Source organism: Clarias gariepinus, chromosome 9 (assembly GCF_024256425.1).
Source record: "Clarias gariepinus isolate MV-2021 ecotype Netherlands chromosome 9, CGAR_prim_01v2, whole genome shotgun sequence".
NCBI lineage: Eukaryota > Metazoa > Chordata > Actinopteri > Siluriformes > Clariidae > Clarias > Clarias gariepinus.
Genome location: NC_071108.1, coordinates 14,522,207 through 14,544,022, shown reverse-complemented (window position 1 = coordinate 14,544,022; position 21,816 = coordinate 14,522,207). Strand labels below are relative to the sequence as shown.

At 36.5% G+C, this 21,816-nt stretch overlaps 3 protein-coding genes across 4 annotated transcripts in view; 1 reads left to right on the top strand and 2 right to left on the bottom strand.

Moving 5' to 3' along the window:
• The first annotated feature begins 64 nt into the window (after nt 1-64).
• Nucleotides 65-1,953, top strand: ela2l (elastase 2 like). The gene is made up of 8 exons (XM_053503713.1): nt 65-155; nt 296-384; nt 531-628; nt 734-853; nt 1,001-1,137; nt 1,349-1,494; nt 1,621-1,773; nt 1,863-1,953. The coding sequence occupies exons 1-8, from the start codon at nt 116-118 to the stop codon at nt 1,878-1,880; spliced, it is 801 nt and encodes a 266-aa protein (XP_053359688.1). The 5' UTR covers nt 65-115; the 3' UTR covers nt 1,881-1,953.
• Nucleotides 1,954-3,608: 1,655 nt separating this feature from the next.
• Nucleotides 3,609-11,298, bottom strand: alas2 (aminolevulinate, delta-, synthase 2). The gene is made up of 11 exons (XM_053504536.1): nt 11,162-11,298; nt 9,682-9,846; nt 8,856-9,038; nt 8,691-8,768; nt 7,139-7,361; nt 6,780-6,964; nt 6,340-6,519; nt 5,768-5,932; nt 5,400-5,668; nt 4,572-4,734; nt 3,609-4,478 (listed from the first exon to the last, which is right to left on the bottom strand). The coding sequence occupies exons 2-11, from the start codon at nt 9,833-9,835 to the stop codon at nt 4,312-4,314; spliced, it is 1,767 nt and encodes a 588-aa protein (XP_053360511.1). The 5' UTR covers nt 9,836-9,846; nt 11,162-11,298; the 3' UTR covers nt 3,609-4,311.
• Nucleotides 11,299-12,544: 1,246 nt separating this feature from the next.
• Nucleotides 12,545-21,816, bottom strand: part of itpr3 (inositol 1,4,5-trisphosphate receptor, type 3) — a 37,379-nt gene continuing 28,107 nt past the window's right edge. The window contains exons 45-58 of one of the 2 annotated variants that reach the window (XM_053503638.1): nt 21,650-21,751; nt 20,131-20,217; nt 19,860-19,970; nt 19,549-19,741; nt 18,759-18,878; nt 16,845-17,017; nt 16,210-16,374; nt 15,892-16,081; nt 14,839-14,910; nt 14,595-14,713; nt 14,302-14,467; nt 13,921-14,081; nt 13,584-13,745; nt 12,545-13,251 (exon numbers count right to left, since the gene is read on the bottom strand). In XM_053503638.1, the coding sequence (XP_053359613.1) occupies nt 13,144-13,251; nt 13,584-13,745; nt 13,921-14,081; nt 14,302-14,467; nt 14,595-14,713; nt 14,839-14,910; nt 15,892-16,081; nt 16,210-16,374; nt 16,845-17,017; nt 18,759-18,878; nt 19,549-19,741; nt 19,860-19,970; nt 20,131-20,217; nt 21,650-21,751 (1,929 nt within the window). In that variant the 3' untranslated portion in view covers nt 12,545-13,143. The remainder of the gene's footprint in view (nt 13,252-13,583; nt 13,746-13,920; nt 14,082-14,301; nt 14,468-14,594; nt 14,714-14,838; nt 14,911-15,891; nt 16,082-16,209; nt 16,375-16,844; nt 17,018-18,758; nt 18,879-19,548; nt 19,742-19,859; nt 19,971-20,130; nt 20,218-21,649; nt 21,752-21,816) is intronic. The other variant, XM_053503639.1, reaches the window with a different exon arrangement.

The window sequence follows — 21,816 nt, the reverse complement described above, 5'->3', positions numbered from 1 at the left end:
TGCCAAGTTGTTTTTATTTGATTTTCCAGACAATTTTCCCAGCAGTTCAGTTTCCATTGCTGTCCCAAGGTATATAAACCCTAGGTAGAACCTGAAAAGAGTGGAAGGCGCAAACATGATGAAATTTGTTGTCCTAGCTTTTCTGGTTGTTGGAGGTAGGAATCCTTCTGTTGCTTTTGAGCTCTACACACAAACTTGTCTTTCTCTTATACTTTCTCTTATAATATTTTCTCCTATACTGTATATTGAGCTGTTATATAAAATGTGATTTTGAAAGCGGTTTTGTCTTCCTCAGCTTATGGGTGTGGATTACCCACCTTTCCTCCCATTGTACAGAGGGTTGTGGGTGGTGAGGATGTCCGTGCCCACAGCTGGCCCTGGCAGGTAAAATGCATATTTACAGTATACTGTATTGCCTACAGTTTGAATAATACAGGCTAGGCAACTTTGGAGTTTAAAATTTGCTTAGATACTAAGGTGATATTTTTCATTCTGTTGTACGTTCAATATTCCCTTGTTTGTTTCCACAGATCTCCCTCCAGTATACCAGTAGTGGTAACTGGTACCACACCTGTGGAGGAACTTTGATCTCTGACCAGTGGGTTCTGACTGCTGCTCACTGTATCGGGTAAGCTAAACTGAGGGGAAGGGGATAAATTTACATAGAATTAAAATTGAGAAACAGTTTTGAATTTAATGACTAAGCTGTATTTTTTTTATAATCCTACAACAGAAGCAGAACTTACAGAGTCTACCTTGGCAAACACAACCTGAAGGTGGAAGAGAATGGTTCTTTGGCTGTCCCAGTTGAAAAAATCATTGTCCATGAGAAGTGGAATTCTTTGTTTATCCGGTAATAAAATGTATATCCATAGCAGAAAATGTTACGATTATCAGCAGTTCTGACATATGAAGACTTTTCGACAAAAACTTAACAAGTTCATATTAACATTGCCACCTGTTCTAAATTGACACCTATCTTATTTTATGTGTGCAATAGTAACGACATTGCCCTGGTGAAGCTCCAGACTCCTGTGGCTTTCAGTGAAACCATCACACCTGCATGCCTTCCCGAGGACGGTTTCATCTTGCCCCATAATGCTCCTTGCTACGTCACTGGCTGGGGACGCATGAAGAGTGAGTTTCCTGCACAGTAGTACCCCCATTAGGCTAAACACTGTTGCATTAAAAATAACCTATGTGTAATTGTAACTGCGACACAAAAAAAATAATTTAAAGTTCTCTTTACACTCAATGGTTGAATTTCTTCCTGTCCTAGCTATGTTTCTTTATCTTTCCAGACATTTAGAGATTTGGTTACAGTCCTTGTCTTTTTGCCTTTTTCTAGCTGGAGGTCCCATTGCAGATATCCTGCAGCAGGCTCTGCTCCCTGTGGTTGACTATGCTACCTGCACTAAATCTGACTGGTGGGGATCTCAAGTTAAGGACACCATGGTCTGTGCTGGAGGAGATGGCATTGTGTCTGGCTGCAATGTATGTACTAAAGGAAAGATGGATCTACAGGACATTTAGCACATTCATTTATTTACTGGAACTTGTTGTAAAGGAACTACATGTCTTAGACTAGTTGTCTTAATCTGTCTGTGTTGTGTGATTTAGGGTGATTCTGGTGGCCCCCTGAACTGCCAAAATGCTGTTGGTGCCTGGGAAGTCCATGGTATTGTGAGCTTTGGCTCTGGTCTGAGCTGCAACTACGTCAAGAAGCCCACAGTCTTCACCCAAGTCAGCTCCTACAGCAGCTGGATCAGCACTGTAAGTTTAGTAAAGTCCTGCAGATAAACAATTGAAATCTTTTAATGGTAGTTGAATATGTCTAAACAGACTCTTGTTTCTATTTACAGACCATGGCCAGCAATTAAGGACAGTGTGGATGACAATGATGATAAAAGCTTTCTCTACATTGCAAACAATAAAACATCTGCTTGAGAGAGAGTCTCTGGTTGTATGATTATTTATTGTCTGGGAGTGTGTTTGAACTACAGTAAATGAGATCATCTCCAAAAGGGTACTTACAGTAAGCACCTTTTTAAAGCAAATTAATTGTGTAGTAAAAAATAAAGTGTAAGTATATATTATAGTTATTTGTTAGTATAATAACTAAAATATTTTTTTAATTATGTTTAATAATTAATAAAAACACATTGTTACTCTTTAAGGTTAATAAAACATATAAAACTAAAATTAAAATTAGACTTTCAAGTTATGATGTATTTAGTACAAATTTAACTCTTCTTTCTCTGGAAGTAGCTGTGTGGCTGGTTCCAGTTAGTTTAACAGCTAGTTCTAATGAAATTTGTACTAAAAACACTGTACTGTAAGTTAGATTAAAGTTAATTTGAATTAGCTCAGTGGGCCTCTCATAACGTCATATGAGTCTCAGATGAACTTTGGAGTGCATTTACCCATGGAACGAGGGTTGTGTAAATTGCCCTGGGTTACTTACATTGCTTAAGTTCTGACTGACAGACTTCACAATCCATGTGTAGAACATGAAAACTTGTAAGGTACTTATATGCACCTCAATTTTGGTTTAAGGGAAGCATGTCCTTTCAGATAAGACAAGGGCAAAGAGCCACGTCAATATGGAGGCATTTTAATGTTTCTGCCTGATCGTTAGTATAAACATTTTTTGTTAGTTTTTTACATAACCAAGAGGTCCAGCAGCCCACAACATAGCCAGCATTAATTAACATTGCATGCCATGTCCTCGTTCCTTCTAAGATTAGATCATGTAATTTGTCTGTGTAATATCTACACATCACAATTACCTCAAGATTGCTAGCACAATGGGATTATTTGGATTTATCCATAATTGTAAATGCTATGCGAGGGAGCAGTGTTTTTGGCAATGCCGATCCATGAGGTTGGGGCTGGAGCTTCTGCAGGAGTGGTAAAGGAGGTGGGGGTGGCAAGTTTTACTGTATTTGGCTGTTGAGTCCAAATTTCATCAATGTTTTTCCAGGATCAATAACTGCACCTTTAATGCAAATACAAAATTCCAAGTAGTGAGAGTAGGTATAGTCTTAGGCAGATTTGGCGATGACCTAATTCTTTGGCGATTGAGTTTTATTTTTGTCAGATTTGACAACCTGGAAAAAGACCAATGTAGTACATCATAGGCAATTTTACATTAAAATTAAAGTCTTATAACCTATAATTTTGTAATCTGACAAAAGCATATCAATGTACAGTACAACCTTCAGGTGGTGTAGAAATATCAATCTACTTTTATAGTATAGCCAGTTATCCAATATGCATAATAATACGTTGTTAAAACACAAATCTTGCCACTCAAAAAATAAGATGATCAGCATTTTTTAAAAGTAGTAACACACAAAATTCAGTAATCCATTCGAAAATCAGCTAATTCCAAACTTCTAGAGGAGAACACTAAACTAAATTGCAAATAACTATATTATTTACCGTTAACCTAAAAGTTTGGGAGGATGATATCTATTGGATCTTGGATTTTGTTGAAATTTTTTAAAATAGAATACTACTTAGTTGAATAACAAATAGAAATAAGTTATCTTAGTAATGTCACAATTAGTTCTGAAGAACGTACTGTTTTGAAGAAGAAACAAACATGATTTATAGACATTTTTTATTTTATTTCTCATAAAACATTGGCCTCATGTAAATTTAAATTAGGAATTAAAAAAAAAAAACACAAAATAGATTCAAGACCTACATTTGATAACAGGCTGAGGTCACTACATTTCAAGAGTGCGTAGGTATATTTACCAATATTTAAAATAAAAAAAAATAATTATTGGTTAGGAAACTAATTAAAGTTGATGTGCAGTTAAATTTAAATTTTAGTTTAAAAAAAAAACACTTAGTCTTATGAGAAACTTTCAAATTTGTAAAAGGTACAAATACCAACCCTACCTCCTATTTATTTATGTATGAGTTTATTTATAGGACATTAGCAACTTCAAGACAGTTATTACATGCAGAGGCAAATCAAATGCATTAAAGACAAAGATGTGTCTTTATACAGAGAGATTTAGTACAGGGCTATGCATGATCCATGAACTTTTTTAAAAATAGTTTCCATTAAAAGTGTCCATGTGCAGGTTTTTTAATATGCAAAGGGGACACAGAATAAATATTGTTTTAAAATCTAAAAGCACCAAAGTAATAATGAGGTACATATTGCAGGCAGCAGGCAGCAATATGCATGAAAGTATAAAGAAGAGATATCCCAGTAGTTATATTTTTTTCTTTAATAATTATGTAAGCTGGTTACACTGAATTGCTTTCAATCTCTCTTTCCTTTCATTTTTCTTATTGTGCTGCAACTGTAATATATTTTGGTTCCATGTTGCCAAAGTAACTTTTCTCCCACTCGCTCATGAGGTCAAAGTAGAGGGGACGTTCACAGAAAGTGCAGGAGGCTGGTGCAGGACCATTGAGTGGCAATCCAACTTCCTGCCATACATCCACCAATTTCTCTGTAAAAAAAAAAAAAAACAATGCAAAAATGCAGATATTAGTGCCAATAAACTGCTAAACAAATCATTAAGCACAAATTGAATGCCACTCACCAACAAAGTAATCCATCATGACCGGATTGTGGAACGGAGATGGTGCCAAACGCAACAGCTCTTCTCCACGTGGCACAGTTGGGTAGTTTATCGCCTGGACATAAATATTGTGTCTCTCCAGCAGAAGGTCACAAACCTTGGAGTTTTTCTCTGCATTTCCAACCTGTAGTATTATTTTAAACATTTATTTGAAGCATAATTTTATGGCACTTTTAACAATTGATACTATCACAAAGCAGCTTTACAGAAAAGCTGAGGTACTCTAATGATGTAACAGTGAAAAACAGCGGTGGGAAAAACTGGCTGAAAGGGAACCCATTCAGTTCCAGGAAACAGTAGAGAGAATCGGTATTACATAACATTGCAGGAGCCCATGCTCACAGCCACAAAAAAATAGTAGGTGGACTGACTGCACTAATATGCGCCTGTTTGCCCAGGGTTTCCTGCCTCATGCCCAGTGTTCATGGGACGGGCAATGAATCCAGCATACCTTTGATCAAGGAAAAGCAGGTCCTGAAGATGAATGAATGAGTGAATAATGACATATATATTATTATTATTATTATTATTATTATTACTTTAGAGCAACCCCAGTACGCAGAACTGTTCCTGAGACTACAGTTGCATCAAAGGTTCTTAGAGTCATTACTGGGGCCTTTCTTTCTTGCATAAGGTGGAGTAGAAAATGCAGTAAAAAGGACAAAAATCGGCAAGGCTGTGCATCTGAGACTCTCCATACACAAAAAACAAACAAACAATGTTTTGATCCCAATTTAAATGTGGTGGTATTGAGTGTCATCTTTGTAGTTCAGATGCAGTGGCACTAACCCTTATGGGGATAATGTGGCTTGGACAATTGATGACAGGCAGACCTGCATCCAACAAAAGCTGCCTCATGTGTTTGACATTTCTCTGGTGGGATCGACGCAGAGCCTGACCCTCTGAGCTCATCAGGACCCGCACAGACTCCAGAGCTCCAGCCAGAACCAAGGGAGGCAGTGAGGTGGTGAAGATGAAGCCTGCTGCATAGGATCTCACCGTGTCCACCAGTGCAGCAGTGCTGGCTATGTAACCCCCAACACAGCCAAATGCCTTGCCTGCAAACATACAAAAAATCAAAAGGAAAGTATAAAGGAATTTAGTTTTCAAAATAAAAAAAATATATATAAATCGCAATGTAATTATGTTTTTCTTACCCAGTGTACCAGAAACAATATCGATTTTGTGCATAATGCCATCTCTTTCACCAACTCCTGCTCCATGTGGTCCATACAGGCCAACTGCATGAACCTCATCCACAAAGGTGAGAGCACCATATTTGTGTGCAACATCACAGAGCTCCTCCAGGGGGCAGATAGCTCCTATAATTTAAAAATAGTGCATTTAACTGAATAGATGAAGTAGTTGTTAATTTTCAGGTCTGGTCTTGACACATGTTCTGTGTTGACATATCAACAATTTGTACTTGGACTTCTCCTGGTCTTGGGCATTGGTTTAAAAAAGGGTTGCCCTTAATAAGGAATTTATTATTTTTGGTATAAATTTTAACTTTATCTTACTTTTAATTTGTTCATGTTTACTTTTCATTCTAATTTAAACATGACATGTCTTCATTCCTTTAAGTCTAAAAGACCTGATTTCAGTAAGTCCTGGTATTGGACTTGTCTTGGGATTTAATAGTGGTGGCCTAGACTACATTCTACCAGAAAAAATTCTCACTACAACAGTTTGTATTTTTTTTTTTTGACAGTATAAAATATTAACTTACCATCCATGGAATGCACTGTCTCAAATGCCACAATCTTAGGTGTCTTTGGATCAGAGCGACTGAGCAGCTCTTCTAGATGTTTTGCATCGTTGTGTCGGAAGATAAAGCGCTTGGCGCCACTGTTCCTGATGCCTTGAATCATGGAGGCATGGTTCCCCATGTCTGAATAAATCTCACAACCTAAACAGAAATATATGTTAGATAAAAATTATATGCTAGTTATGAAAGGACAAAAGAAAACCCAACAGATATCTTTAATTTAAAATCAGCATTGGAAAAAAGACAATTCTTAAATATAAATTCTATTTTTTCTAAATTGGAATTTTTTTTAAAAGAATCATAACCATGGAATGGTAAAAAAAAGAACATTATTTTAAAAAAGCAAACTAATTAATCGAAGTGCGGGAGAATTAAATTCTATCTGGTGTCTCGATGATTACCTGGAAGCATTTTTGCCAAAGTAAAAAGGGTGGAATCATTTGCCACAAAGCATGAGGAGAAGACAAGAGCTGCATCTTTTTGGTGAAGAAGAGCCAGTTCTTTCTCAAGAGCCACATGATAGTAACTTGTCCCAGAAATATTCCTGGTGCCACCTGCTCCTGCTCCATGCTTTTCCAAAACATCCCTGAGATACAGATCATACATGCACATTGTTCACATGTATAATTGGATAACAAACTAGCTGTACATCTGTATTTGTGCTAAACTGAGCTACCAAGTAAATACACTCTCTTGGAGTTCACTACTATGAATTACTATGCTTTAAGATTCTTATCAGGAACTTCTGTTAGGAGCTGACCATATTGCTTTAACGACACGAGGATGGCGACTCATGCCCAAGTAGTCGTTGCTGCACCAAACAGACACCTGAGAGCCAAGACGTCCTGGAACAGAGTAATCCTCAGCAAAGGGGAAAACATCTGCAAACCGATTGACTGTCTTAAAAATACGGTAGGTGTGATCATTCCTCTTCTCAATAATCTTCTGGGTGAAGAAGTCATCATAGTCAAAACTGGATCCAACTGAGTGAGAAGAAAAAAAGAATTTATATCTTTATAACAAGAACACGATTTGACACTCCTTACACTATTGAATACTTTATTAGAATATATGTATTAGAGAAATTAGGGAAGCATATTTTGATAGACAAATATTACCATCAGACAATGCTCCTAATACATAATCAACAAAATGAGCAAAATACTTCCGAAGCTTGTGGATCTTTACATTTGTAAGCGGATTTCTGGATTTTGTCCAAAGGATTAGCCTTGGATCTCTTGGATTGCTTGGATCCTGTGGGATTTAGTCACTGCTGCTCTTGAACTTATGGATTTTGTTGAGTGTGCATGGATTTAACAGCTTGGAAACCAGCTTTATGAAACTGTTATGGGTGTGTACGGCTCTGTTAGCTTGGACACCTGCTGGATTTTTGGACTTAACTCGTTTTCCTGTTACGGATATTGAGGCTTTGCTTAAGTGGAGTAAGTGATTTTGGCCTGTATTCACAAAGCTTCTTAAGCCTAAAAGTTGCTTCTAGTGATGAAATTCTAAGAAAATTCTTAGAATTACTGTATGACATTTTCATAGAATTTCCCCTTAAATTTAGGAATAAATCTTAGTAAATTTAAAAATAATTCACAAAACAACTTAGCCCTAGAAACAGCTCCTGGAGTAGAGAGGTTTCCTTGTTCTTTTACGTCCTTCCATCTCTCTTGGATTGTTGGCTACATACCATCCAAAAGTGAAACTTACAGTAAATAGACTATCCTGCAATCATGTAAATTGGTAAAAGGTTGCTCCTATCAAACTGTAATGGATTACAAGTAATAAAATTAGTATGGTAAACTTAGATAAAGTAACTGCTGTGTGGAAATTGGCTGTCTAAAAAGTAGACACATTTTGACATCTGTCTGTTTTAACTATCTTAAAGATTTTAAGCCTATAACAGAAACTTTGCATAAAGTAGCCTGTGGTCAATATTATACAATTTCTTCATATACAGTACAAACATTATGATTTCACTGTCTGTTCTATTATGATATATTGTATTTTCACAAAGAGTGCTTTTTAAGACCTTCACAGAGGTCAGTGGTTATTTTTTTTTTATTAACAATCATAGTCCTTAAATTGCTGCAATTTAAGGACTATGAGGTTAACCACACCTCATCACTGAGATAAAGATTTTCATACTTTCCTTACTCAGAGTTGTTCTGAAAAGTTCCCTAAATCACTTTTAGTGTAGGACTCCCAGCTACTTTAGGACTTTTAAAACTAAGATAGGAGCTCTTTGAGAAAATTCTAAAAATTCTAACTGTTTAAAGCATGTTAAAGCAAATGGTGCATGCACAAACCAATGTTGTCCTTGAGAAAGTGGGAAGCGAAAGATGACCGAAGTCCTTGCAAGCCACTAAACACAGAACTGGTTGTTCCTAAAGAAATAACAATATGATATATGATTATATATATTCAGTAAAGTGCAGAGTGAAATCAATGTAATGTAAAAGCAGCAGTTTTACCAGAAGTGACTTCCTCCTCTGGAATAGGAGGCAGCACTGAGTGAACATCCTCCTGAATTTGAGGGCTGGCTTTAACTAGTCCAATCTCAGAGGAGACAAAGGGACAGGCCTTGGTCATGGACTCAGCAACCTGAGCAGCAGATAAAGTCAAGGAGCGTTTGACTCCCTTATGCGGCAGCAGGCCTATATACGACAAAATAAACAGAATTTATTGTATGCAGATAGGTACTGAACCACGAGTTATTTCAAAAGCAATGAAATATTTCATTTCAGAGTAAAAGAGAAAATCCAAAGTAATTCTTTAACCTTAAACCATTCATTCATTTCTTTTGTAATACACAGTAAATGAATATTATTATTATTATTATTATTAGTATTATTATAATTGATTGATTGATTTATTAATTGATTAATTGATTGATTGATTGATTGATTGATTGATTGATTGATTGATTGATTGATTGATTTATTGATTGATTGATTGATTGACTGAATGATTAATTAATTGATTGAATGATTGATTAATTGATTAATTAATTGATTTCTTGTTTTTAGGTTTTTAAATGTTATCAAATAAAGAAAGCAGTATATCAGTGTTGTTGCTGCTGTTGCCAAGTAAACAGCGCAACAGTGTGTCTTAATGAATTATTTTGTAGACCCTATAATCACCTTTTCTATATAGAATACGCAAAGTAAATATCCTTTTGGACTCTTTAAGAACCATGATTTTTTTTTTTTTTTAACAATAATTCTATAGTATGAGTGCAGCAGTGTAGGACATGTGCCCGTGTCGCGCTCTCTGCACGACAGCAGCAGCCTACAGTACCTTCTTCTTCTCCCTGAGTCTGAGCGGACTGCGCGGTGATGCGGCGGGCAATGATGGGGCATCGATCAGCCAGACCCAAAAATCCCCCCACATGTCTCAGCGCCGGGCCCGGAGCCGACTTCAGATACGGACAGCGATGCAGAAAGGCAGACATGACTTCACCAGCTGACGGAAAAAGAAAGAGAAGAGTGGTTTATATTTAGCCAGTGAGGGAGACACAACAAAACACCTGACAAACAAAATAGACTGTATTGCATAAAATTCTCTGTAGCATAAAACTATGGGATCATTAAAGGCTCATCTTTGGCAAATTCATCTATAAGCATGTATTAGGAATATATATATATATATATAATTCCAATTGTTAACATTTATATTTATTGCGGTTTAATTTGTTTAGCCTTAATTATTTGCCTTGACGTTAATAGATATAACATTTATAATACACTTTACATAGTAGGCTTTGCATTAAAAGAAAAAAAAATATGAAAAAAGCCTAAAAGCTTTATTTTGTGCAGGGATTATCTTTATAGCTTATTATAATTATATGTTTTATATATAAATCCATATATAAAATAATCTAATATATAAACAATCAAATAAACAAACAATAGTATATGCGACACTGAAAGTGAATGTTTGTGTTAATCATCAATGTTAGTGTCCACCACCCTGCAAGGGCCTTACAGAAGGTAGCACGGGTTTCACGTAATGCTGTTACTCGGTGTAGCGCTGCGCGAGCCGCTGAGGGTGTGGTGTGTAAGCGCCCATTTATCAGCCTCGCACACGCGCGCGCTCTGCTTCACTCCCTGAGCTGGACAGCGTTAGATAGACAGCGCGCGCCGATAACTTACACGTCATTCTCTTTATTATCAACCCTGAATAAAGAAGGATCAATTAGCCTGTCTCAATAACACTATGACTATTCAATAGCATGAAGTATGGCTAATCGTTTACATCGACTAACTTACACTGTTAGGCTTTTTCCTCATCATTTCCACTAAAAGTTTGGGAAAAATATATATAGAAAACTATATATGTTTTAGATATGCTACTTTGTCTTTTTAAGTATTTATTTAAGTACTGAAACATTTCATACTTGGCAGCTGCTCTTTACAGTCTTGATGGTAAAAAGATAATTCTTCTGTTACTGTGCTTGACTGTTGTGGTTATCACATATCAAGTGACCTCATCAGATAAGAAACATTAACATTATACGGGCACTATGTCGATTATTTTCGTGCCTATAGTAACATCATCATCATCAGCAGCAACAACAACAACAACAATACCACCAACAATAGATTGTTTGTACACATTACATTCATTTCCAAAGTGGTTTACATAGGCTGTAAAACAATAAAAGGTCAGACCAGTTTCACACACACACACACACACACACACACACACACACAATTCCCATAAAGAATTATGGGAAATTTGCATGTCCCCTACATAAAAACAGTGAGTAGTGTCCTACCTGTTGACCTGCACTGAGGACGAACGTCTGAACATGAGCAAATGCGACAGCTCACTAGACAGAGTTTAGGGACTTGAGGTCAATAAGCACAGTTTCTGGGTCCGCCCTCTCATCAAACCACTGATACGCTTTACCTCACAGAGAAGTAGCCAGGGGCGGGGAGATGTTTGGGGGCCAGTAAACAAGAAAGACATAAAGGCAGTTTTAGGAAAGTTAGAAGTTTTAAGTCAGATGGGTAACAAAGCATGCATACAGCACAGGTAACAGTCTGTCATGACATCATACATGTGTTGAACAGCAAGTGGTTGTGCAGTTCTTGTACTACACTGATGTCTATGGTTGTTTTATAATGTGTTTTTTTTTTTGTTTTGTTTTTTGTTTTCCTGTTTCTGTTAAAACTATTGGCTGCCTATCCATTTTGAACATACTGTAGTCATATAAAGGTGGGAAATGCTAAAAGTGCAGGAAAAGACAGAATGGTACATTTTATTTTATAAAATGTCATTAAGAATTCTTATTATGTCATTATGATTTTTATTATGTTATTTGAACACAATTCAGTGAAACTGTCACAAAGGTATTTTATTTCCTACCACTAGATAAATAGTGCTATGAATATGATAAGATTGACAAATAATTCAATATGAATTTGCCCTGTGCAGAACACTGGGCACAGGGCAAATTCACCCTGTTGGGACAATGCAAGGCACTTGCACACAAAGAACACACATTCAAGGTCAGTTTAGCCTACCTGAAAGTTTTAGAACAGTGGAAAGAAACTGTACAAACCATAGAAAACCCTGTGTGAATACAGGCAGAACATGCCAAATTCCACAGACAGTGGTTTAGATCCTCATACCTGAAATAAATTTTAGCTATGCCTCACCAGTGCTCCTATACCTTACCTTAACTTCTCCCTTTACATCACAGTTTCTCTTTATCCTTACCCCAAACTTTACTTCTATCCATTACCCTTACCTTACACTTCCACATTACTCCTCACTTTTGCTTCCTACCTTTCCTCTGCTCTACTTTTATCTCACTCTTCTGCTCTATCACTTAGATTTAGACTTAAACATTACCACTACTGTAACTCTTACATTTACCTCACTTAACCACTAACCCATACAATTACCATGTACTTTATCTCTCACCATTATCTTCACCTCACTCTCTATGCCAACCTAAATGTTGAAAGAGTTATAGTGTCTACAAAAGGGCCCTATTTACAGTAGGTTCCTGCCCAAGATTTACTAATCAGCCCCTTCTTATAGTATTTAAAGAAATGCACTGTAGGCACTGTTGGGCTTACACTGAAATGTAATATGGCCTATACAATTCTTACATTTATAAAGTACAACTAAACAAGATTTAGACATGACACACAGTTGGCACATGGTTTTATTAAATTCATCTTGTTTACAAACTACTTTTACCACAAGCCATGTAAAAATAAAATTCATGTAAATAATTTTGTTGGTTTTGTTAAAGCTTTTAACAATAGCTTCAATATTTCTTTAGAAATGAAAGTAGAAAAAAGGAAACACACCCTAATCTCAAATACACTGGTAAATAGCTATATACATGATGTAATCTTTACCACTCCTTTCTCTTATGACTTCTGTTCATGTTGTTAAATAGATGCATTACAGAAGGGAAATTTCACAGCTGTTACAGCATTAGGTACTTTTTACAACTAGAAGAATTAGCAGATTTGTATAAGTTACTTAATAAAATTACACCAAAATATATTACAAATAATACATTTTCCCTTTAAAATATGTCACAAACATAAAGATTGATATATTCCTTTACCAGAAAAGCATAAAAACAGTCAACTTTAAGATTCTGTCACATTTAGGGCTAGTATTTAATGAAACTTGTCTGCATTAAGGCATACATTCAAAAGCATTATCAAGTCAGTAAAATCCCCAGCTCAGAGCTCAACTTCGATGAGCTGGTAGTGGTAACAATGCACAACCTTATGCCTTGTAGTTTCCTCCAGCAGCACTAGGGGGCATTGAGGGATTAGAGCCAGCTTGGACGTCCACAAAGCCCATCCGCTGCCTCCTTTTCCTCTGCTCCGTCATCTGCACATAAACACATAAGCACTAATAACAAACACTGAAACAACAAAATTGTACTGTACTGTACTCTACATCACTGATCTCAATACAGACAGCAGCTATTATAATGATAGGGCAAAATAAAAAAACTATTTTTCAAGCATATACTGTAATACATAAGAGTTTCCAAAGACGGACCATTCAAGAACCCATGAAGCTAGCGACCAGGTATTGTCAAACTACTTCATGTACAACTTTGTGGAACACTCAAAAGAAAATTTAATAAATAATAAAATATATTTAAAACAATATATTTTTAGTGTTGCATGACAAATGACACCCATTTGAACACTCACCTGTTCTTTTAGCTCTGTTAACTGGCCAGAAAGATGTGTAACCACTTTCATGGTATTCGAGAGTTTGTCCTGTAGGACCCGCATCTCGTTTTGTTCCCCTTCCCCTTCAGTCACAACCAGAGACATAGCCTGCATGCGTGGGAACCAATCAAGATTCTTGGTCTGCAAACAAAGGAACATGCCAATTATTGCCTAATCTTGTATTCAAAAACAAACTACAGTAGTGTTTTTTTCATGTTTATCAAAAACTTTATAGCTTTTTATATAAAGAAGTTAACTTATTATAATGGTATCATAGCTAAATCTGATACCATTCAAACAACAATGAATAATTTACCTTTATCAAAAGGGCCACATAGCTCTCTGGGCCAGTATAGTCAGTTTTGTTCTTCTCTCGCAGAAGTACAATGAAGTAAAGGTAGTTCCAGATGTTGTGCTCTAATTTAATGTGCTCCTCAAAAGAAACTGTTTTATTGTCGAACTTGTCCCTCTCAAGACCTTTTGGCAGAAAAAAAACACCACAACAAAAAGTCTTAAAGCTAAACAAATGTTATCGTTCTGTTTTTCAGAATATTTTCAATATCTTCATTTATCAGTACACTTATGGCACTTCGTCATTAGTCAATTAGACTTTTCACAGGATAAATGTCACTTTCCAGCCATACCAGATTAGCAACTGGATGAAGGCAATACTGGTCTCTCATTATTAAGCTCTTACCACAGATGAAACAGGTGGTCTTCAGAATCTCCTCCTTTTTCTGCTTTTCACTACGCAGGTCAGCGAAGGTATCAATAATCACACCGAAGATCAAGTTCAGTACAATGATGATGACAATAAAGTAGAAGAGAAGATCGTATACCACACGTGCAGGAAACAGCGTCTCCTATACAGCGCATGTAAAAAATCGTGCTTTTTACACAAGCTAATGATGAATTGTTTTTTTTATATATGTAATATATTGCTTCTTGTGATACATTTCTGCATGCAAGGGCACGCATTTGTCTTCTTACATTTTTTGAGGGCTTCCGTAGGACATCTCCTACACCTCCCCCATTTCGTAGGCCGTGATTCAGCACAGTGACTATACACATTAATAATGTGTCACATGCTCGCTCTGTGTTATCTTCTTCTGCAAGATAATTTAAAGACAGAGAGTAAAATTGACTGTAACTTTGGGATCTGATTCTGTTCAGATTGCATTTCAGTGCATTATTATGAATGTTCGACTGAGTGTGGGAAATAAAAAAAAACAACCCTCTGGTACTGCTACAAGTCCCGTCTCTTCAGTGCAGTCCACTCCATCTGCACTGCAGCTCTCCTCAGAATCTAAATAAAGCACAATTCTTCAGTAATGTTCAGTACTTGACAACAAACTTACTATCACAATATAGCCTTGAAATTAGTCAAAACCGCTTCCAAGAGAATGAAAGGGCACTCATGCACACATTGGAACAGGTCAGATAAATGAATAGTCTGGAGTCATGCATATACAGTAACACAAAGTCACTTATGCTCTCTGAGACAGTATAGTATTCAGTTCTCTCGGATTTGTCTATTGCAAACAATATACACCTATACTTCAGCATTTTTACTGGAAACTCATGTTCTTTAAAAGTACATTTTTAAAGTCTAAGTTTATTATTAGTTTGCAGGCATTATAAAAAAAAAATGCTGCTTCCATTATTATTCAACCTGTAGAATCCAGACATTAGAGATGTTGCCATAACAAGGACCCAAGTGACTTATCGGTCTTAACCTGTGAAACATTAAACAGCTTCCCGTTTTCAAACAAAATTAAAACCCCTTGGTTAAACTGCCATGTAAGTTACTGTCAGTCAGAAGGAAATAAGTGACAATAATGGCTAAATAAGACACTAATGTAAAATATCTAATTTTGTCTACTGGTTAGATCCCAATAAGCACTTAGAAATTGGAAGCTGCATCATGGCAGCAAAATCAAGATACTGTATTTGAGCAAATTTGAACTTTATGCAGTGCAAACATGACGGAGACCATTTACCACCATCCATTACACCAACCCTACACTGAAACACTGTATGGTGGTGGCATTATGCTCTGGGAACACTCATCTTCAAAAACTGGGCTTCTTGTCAAAGTGGAAAGTATATTGTTGAAGCAAAAAACAGCGATAATACAAGAGTTAAAGAGTGGTTGGAAAAAAATACAGCTTTGGGCAGGACAGTGGTACCAAACACAAGGTCAAAGCAACTCGAAGTGTTAAAAAATAAATGTTGCTTATTTATAACTTTTGGCAGCTCTAAATGCTTATTCCACATCCAAACATACCTGTACCAATAGAGGGTAAATGATCCACTTCCATGATGAAGTCATCTCTAAGGCAAAGGAAGCCCACAATGGAGAAAAGGTAGACCAGGATGATGGCCAAAACTGCAGTCAGGAGTATGGAGCGTCCATTGCGTGTCACACTTTTGATGACATTAAAAAGTGTTTCCTCACGGTAGATCAGATCAAACAACTGGAAAGATTTAAAGTGTGTCAAGGACCTATTGTAGACTTTCAAATTATTTAACGGTAAGTACACAATGTCAGCATGGAAGCCAGAATATTTAACAAATCACCAAATACAAATGAAATGATATTTACCATTAGGCTGTAGAAGAGCTCATGGACAAAAAGCCCTAGTGTGCAGGTGAAGACATAGCCAAGATGGTACAGAAATTCTACATCCATCACCATGGCTTTGTAACCATTGATGAATGTGCCATTATTACCCACAAAGCTCACAACATACACAATCTTATTGAGGAGCTGTGTAGGAGTGGAGACAGACAGAAAACCAGTACAAGGTTAACAGAAATCAACCCATCTAGAGCCATTAACATGTGGATACCTGACCATCACACCCATGTGTAGGTTTTTTCCCCAAACTTTTAAGAGAATTTTAAACAGAAGAACCTAACTCAAACCTCTTTAAGCAAGACAATGCCCCGTGCACAAAGCAATGACATGAGGAGGCTAAAGGTATGGGTGGGCTGGGAAATGTAATTCCTATTAATGCTTTGGTTCTGAAATGGGGCATTTAACAAGCACATATGGTTGTGATGGTTGGGTGTCCAAATATTTTTGGCCGTACAGTGTGTCAACATTTTCCATCAAAGCATCTTTATTCTTCTAGCTGTCATTGAACATTGTCAACTGTTCACTTAAATCTGGTTTCTTTTTGAAGCAAAGTGTAAGTATCCATTTGGTCACACACTTTACTGATGTTTCAGACTTACATTGATAGTTCCGAGCATGAAGAGAGTGGGGCCAATGCTAAAGTGGTAGATAAAGCGCAGGATGACAGCTACAGTCACAAGCTGGATGCCATAGCGTTGAGACAACAGACCCAAAACTGACAGGCCAGAAAAGGCCCAGAAAAGCATGTACAACAGAGATGAATCAATAGAACCTAAAATGAATTAGAAAGAAACTTTAGGATATTGACACTAAAAATGCATAACATCATTAGGTACACATACCTTGCAACTACAGTACTGTGCAAAAGTCTTAGGCACCATATTATATGCTGTACCAATTTGGTTATAAATGTTTATCATGTCTGCATCATTATGTACAAAATCATTCAGTATTTCCATATATAACTTAAAAAATTATGAATAAATAACATAACAGGAAAATAATTTGCAAAACAGTGCACGCGCGCTGTACACACATGAATAGAAACACAAAATAAAAGATGTTTTACGGCACACACGTGGTCAAACTGCTATAGTAAACAGTACACGCACGCACGGATGATGATTACCCACAATTCCGCAGCGCAGGAGAGAAAAAAAACATTGCCTCAGTTGTGATCACGTGAACCTACAAAACAAGAAGTGCATGCGTGATACATGATACTCAGTACTTGTAAACCAAGACTTGTTCGTCTTCCAAGTCAAAATTTATTAAAAAACTTTGCTCGTCTTGTGGAACACTCGCAAACCGCGTTACCCGCAATCAGAGGTTTCACTGTGTAACAAAATTGGTACAGCACATAATATGGTCCCTAAGACTTTTGCACAGTACTGTACATCGTTTATCAAATATTTCAGATAAACCTATATGCAACCTATATAAGCTCTCTTACATTTACAAAGCATAAATGATAATGCATAACTTTATTAGGTTGCAGTTGCATATTATGGTGGTTATGGGCATCTAGGCTACTGTTTGTGCAGGGCATCTAGGCTACTGTTTTGTCCCTTTATTCATAATGTTTTAGCAAAATAAGCAATTTAACCAACAGTGTGCCCTCTTTGCAGAAACAGGTAAAGCTATGTTTTAGGTGGTAGAAGAGTAAGTCCCTCTGTCTTCTACAGACAGAGGGACTGCTACAGCTAAAGGTCCAGTTGCAGTTCATCTATGCCAGAGCTAGACCTCAGCTGGCACTCTTCCTGCTGTAGATCAGCATTTTGGAGCTGACTGAATGATTCTTTATTGAACATTAGTCATGTTGTCCTTTTTGGGTATTTGTATGCGCTATCATGGTTACTTTCTGGCATTTTGCCACCATACTGTCCAGGCATTCAGAATGACAGCCTGACGTCAGAAATTACTTATTGTATCAAAATCAAAAAGACTATGAATCTGGTCACAATCATTCAATCAGCTTGTTAATTTTTTAAAAATGTTTCTTATGGTCAAATAGTGGTCATAAAGCTGCTTTTTTTTTAAAGTAAATTTAAACAGTTAAAAATATTCTGCCCAATCTGGTGGCCCTGCACATAGGCTGCAGTCTTGACCAGCCTGTGCATTAATCTGTGCCTGGTGGACACATTATGTATAGTCACATATAGATCGCAGGTTTTAAGTGTATACCTACAAGAGGGCATTGCCTTAGGGGTTGAACATTAGGCTATTAATAAGAAGGTTGTGAATTTGAGTCCCAGCACTGCAAAGGTTCCATTTGAGTAAATTTCCATTCCATTTGTGGCCCTTAACCCTTATCCAAATTGCTTTTTGTATTAAAGCAAGTGGTAAATAAAAAAATTATATATATATACAAAAAAATTACCATGTGCATACATCTGGTAGATGTACTAATAAAAAAATATCCAAATTTACAGTATGTACACGGTATGTGCACCTAATAAATGTGTAATTTATATATAAACATATAATATGCAGTTAAGATGGTGATAATGTACTTTGGCCAGTGTTGAATGGGTAGAAGAAGGCAATGATGAGGTTGATGAAGACAGCCAGGTTGAATGAGATGGAGCCCCATACTGACATTCGACCAGAGAACCAGTACAGCACTGGCATACCTTGGGAAGAAAGAGACCAGTGAGTACAGACATTACAAATGAGAATCCAAATATAACAGCTTTACAAATAGAATAATTTAGTCAAAATTGTACAAAAACACTTGCTATGAAACAGCTGCATTAGTCTTTCCAAAATTAGCCAATATTTGGCATGACATTTCAAAATGTCTCACTTTCAACATTTAATCTATGTTCTATTCTGAATAAAATATTGAAACTTGAAACTTCCACTCCATTACATTATATTTTATTGTGTGAATATGCTATATTGCACCTTTACAGTATTCTTAATCTGCATCTCTGGCACCCCTGCTGAGATCAGTATGATTAAAATAAATGTGCAGGAGACAACTTGATCAAAAAAGGTCACAGTGTCAGGATATCACACTTACCTACTTAAATCTCCTAAATCTTTAAGCAAATTGTTAAACTCACTTTTTACTCAACATATTCTCTAGACAAGATTAGAAAGTAAGTAAAACACTTCCATATAATTTTGCAGTTTTGAAGTTATAAGGTTCCTATAGTTGTTGAACAATATGTTAGGCAATATATTCTTTCTTATTGGTTAATTGCCATAATTCAGTCTCAGGTTTTCCCAGACTCTAGCCAAGGACGTTACTGTAAATATTTAAGTGCACAGATAAAACAATACAGAACTAGTACATACTGCGTAGCTTCTTCTGCCATTCCATCTCATTATGCAGGAAGGAGGTCTGCTCAAAAAAGTTTGTGACCTTGCTGCCCTGCTCATCAAGCTCTGTGGTGTTGAAAACGCGAAACTTGGACTCTTCTGTCAGGTATTTACAGATGGGGTGGATAGGGTAAACAATTTGCTCCATGCTGCGATCCTCACGAACAATCTAATGTAATATGCAGTAGTCATATAATGATTAATCAACCCAACTGTAAATGTGTTACACAGTAAGCAAGAGAAAAATGCTTGATGGAGTTCAGAAAAAGCAAAAGGAAAAGAAGAACCTCAATCTGAGCAGTGCGTCTGGCGTAGTACTCCAATGGATCCTCCTCTTTAACTGCTGCTGGAGCTGATGATTTTAGCATATTGGAGAACCCGGTGTTGTTTAGACTGAGCTACAGAAAATGCAAGAATGTAGTCATTAGCACCATTTAGGTGAGAAATTGTGTACAGTAAAACATAATGTGTTTTACTTATCTTGATAATAAAAAGCTAAGAATTTATACTGTACCATTTCAAATGTTAATTTGTAAAATTAAAATGTAAACTGCTTACCATAGAAGAGATGCCCTCTTCAAGCTCGTCTTTTGACTTTTTTGGTGGTTTCAACAGGGTAAGAAGTGTCTTATTGTGTCGTCCCAACTATATGGAATTAAAAATCTCAATGTTAACAGTCTGAGGAACATTTAAGAATCTTGTACATACAGTATAATTACAATTTGTACAAATTGTTGAAGTACAATTTGTATGCCGGGGAACATACAGTAGTAACTCGGCATACAAATTTAATCCGTCCCTGGAGGAGAGTTCTTAAGGTGAAAGATTCGTATTGTGAAACAAATTTTACACACAAAAATATTACAAATATTACCAATTTCCAACAGAAGAATCATATTTTTTTTGTCTATAAAAACAATCAAAACAATGACAAACCCGATTCCAAAAAAGTTGGGACACTGTACAAATTGTGAATAAAAACAGAATGTAATGAAGTGGAAGTTTCAAATTTCAATATTTTATTCAGAATAGAATATAGATAACATATCAAATGTTGAAAGTGAGACATTTTAAAATTACATGGCAAAGTTGGGACAGGTAGCAATAAGAGGCCGGAAAAGTTAATTGTACATATAAGACTCAGCTGGAGGACCAATATGCAACTTATGAGGTCAATTGGCAACATGATTGGGTACAAAAAGAGCCTCTCAAAGTGGCTGTGTCTCTCAGAAATCTCTCAGGAAAGACCGTGCATTTTGCAACATGACATTGCCAGACCACATATTGCCTCAATTACATCATGGCTGCGTAGGAAAGGATCTGGGTACTGAAATGGCCAGCCTGCAGTCCAGATCTTTCACCCATAAAAAACATTTGGCGACATGCGACAAAGAAGACCCAAGACAGTTGAACAACTAAATGCCTGTATTAGACAAGAATAGAACAACATTCGTATTCCTAAACTTGAGCAACTTGTTTCCTCAGTCACCAGACATTTGCAGACTGTTATAAAAAGAAGAAGGGATTCCACACAGAGGTAAACATTGCCTTGTCCTAACTTTTTTGAAATGTGTTGATGTCATAAAATTTAAAATCAACTTGTTTTTTTTCCTTAAAATGATACATTTTCTCAGTTTAAACATTTGATATGTCATCTATGTTGTATTTTGAGTAAAATACTAAAATTTAAAACTTCCACTTCATTGCATTCTGTTTTTATTCACAATTTGTACAGTGTCCCAACTTTTTTGGAATCGGGTTTGTAGAAAACACATGTAAATGAAGTAAAATACGAAATAGATAAGACATAAAACCTTAATTTACGATTCCCCTTGGCACATGCCAGTGCCATCCATTTCTTCCTGCTACTGCTAACCTTTCTTGCAAACATTCTTGGGACCCGTGGTAGTACAGTATGTCTTTACTAAATCTTGCACATAATGCCAAAAAACCTACACGATTTGTAATCTCACTTCGTTTGGCTTTCTTTCTTGGAAAGTTTTAATTGTTAAATCAAAAATTCTTGAGGCAGGATGCTCGTATACCAAGGTACCCCTGTAATTGGTCAACAGTTTACCTGTAGTGCCAGGATGTAAATGTTGTGGCCAACTTCTCTAGGTGACACCTCAGAATCTTCACATTCAGTCTCCTGCAGATAAGCCTTCTTTATCACTTCAACCTGTTGGCAAGTAAAGACACAAGATGAGTTTACTGTATTTCAGATTGCAGATCTCTGGCGCACAA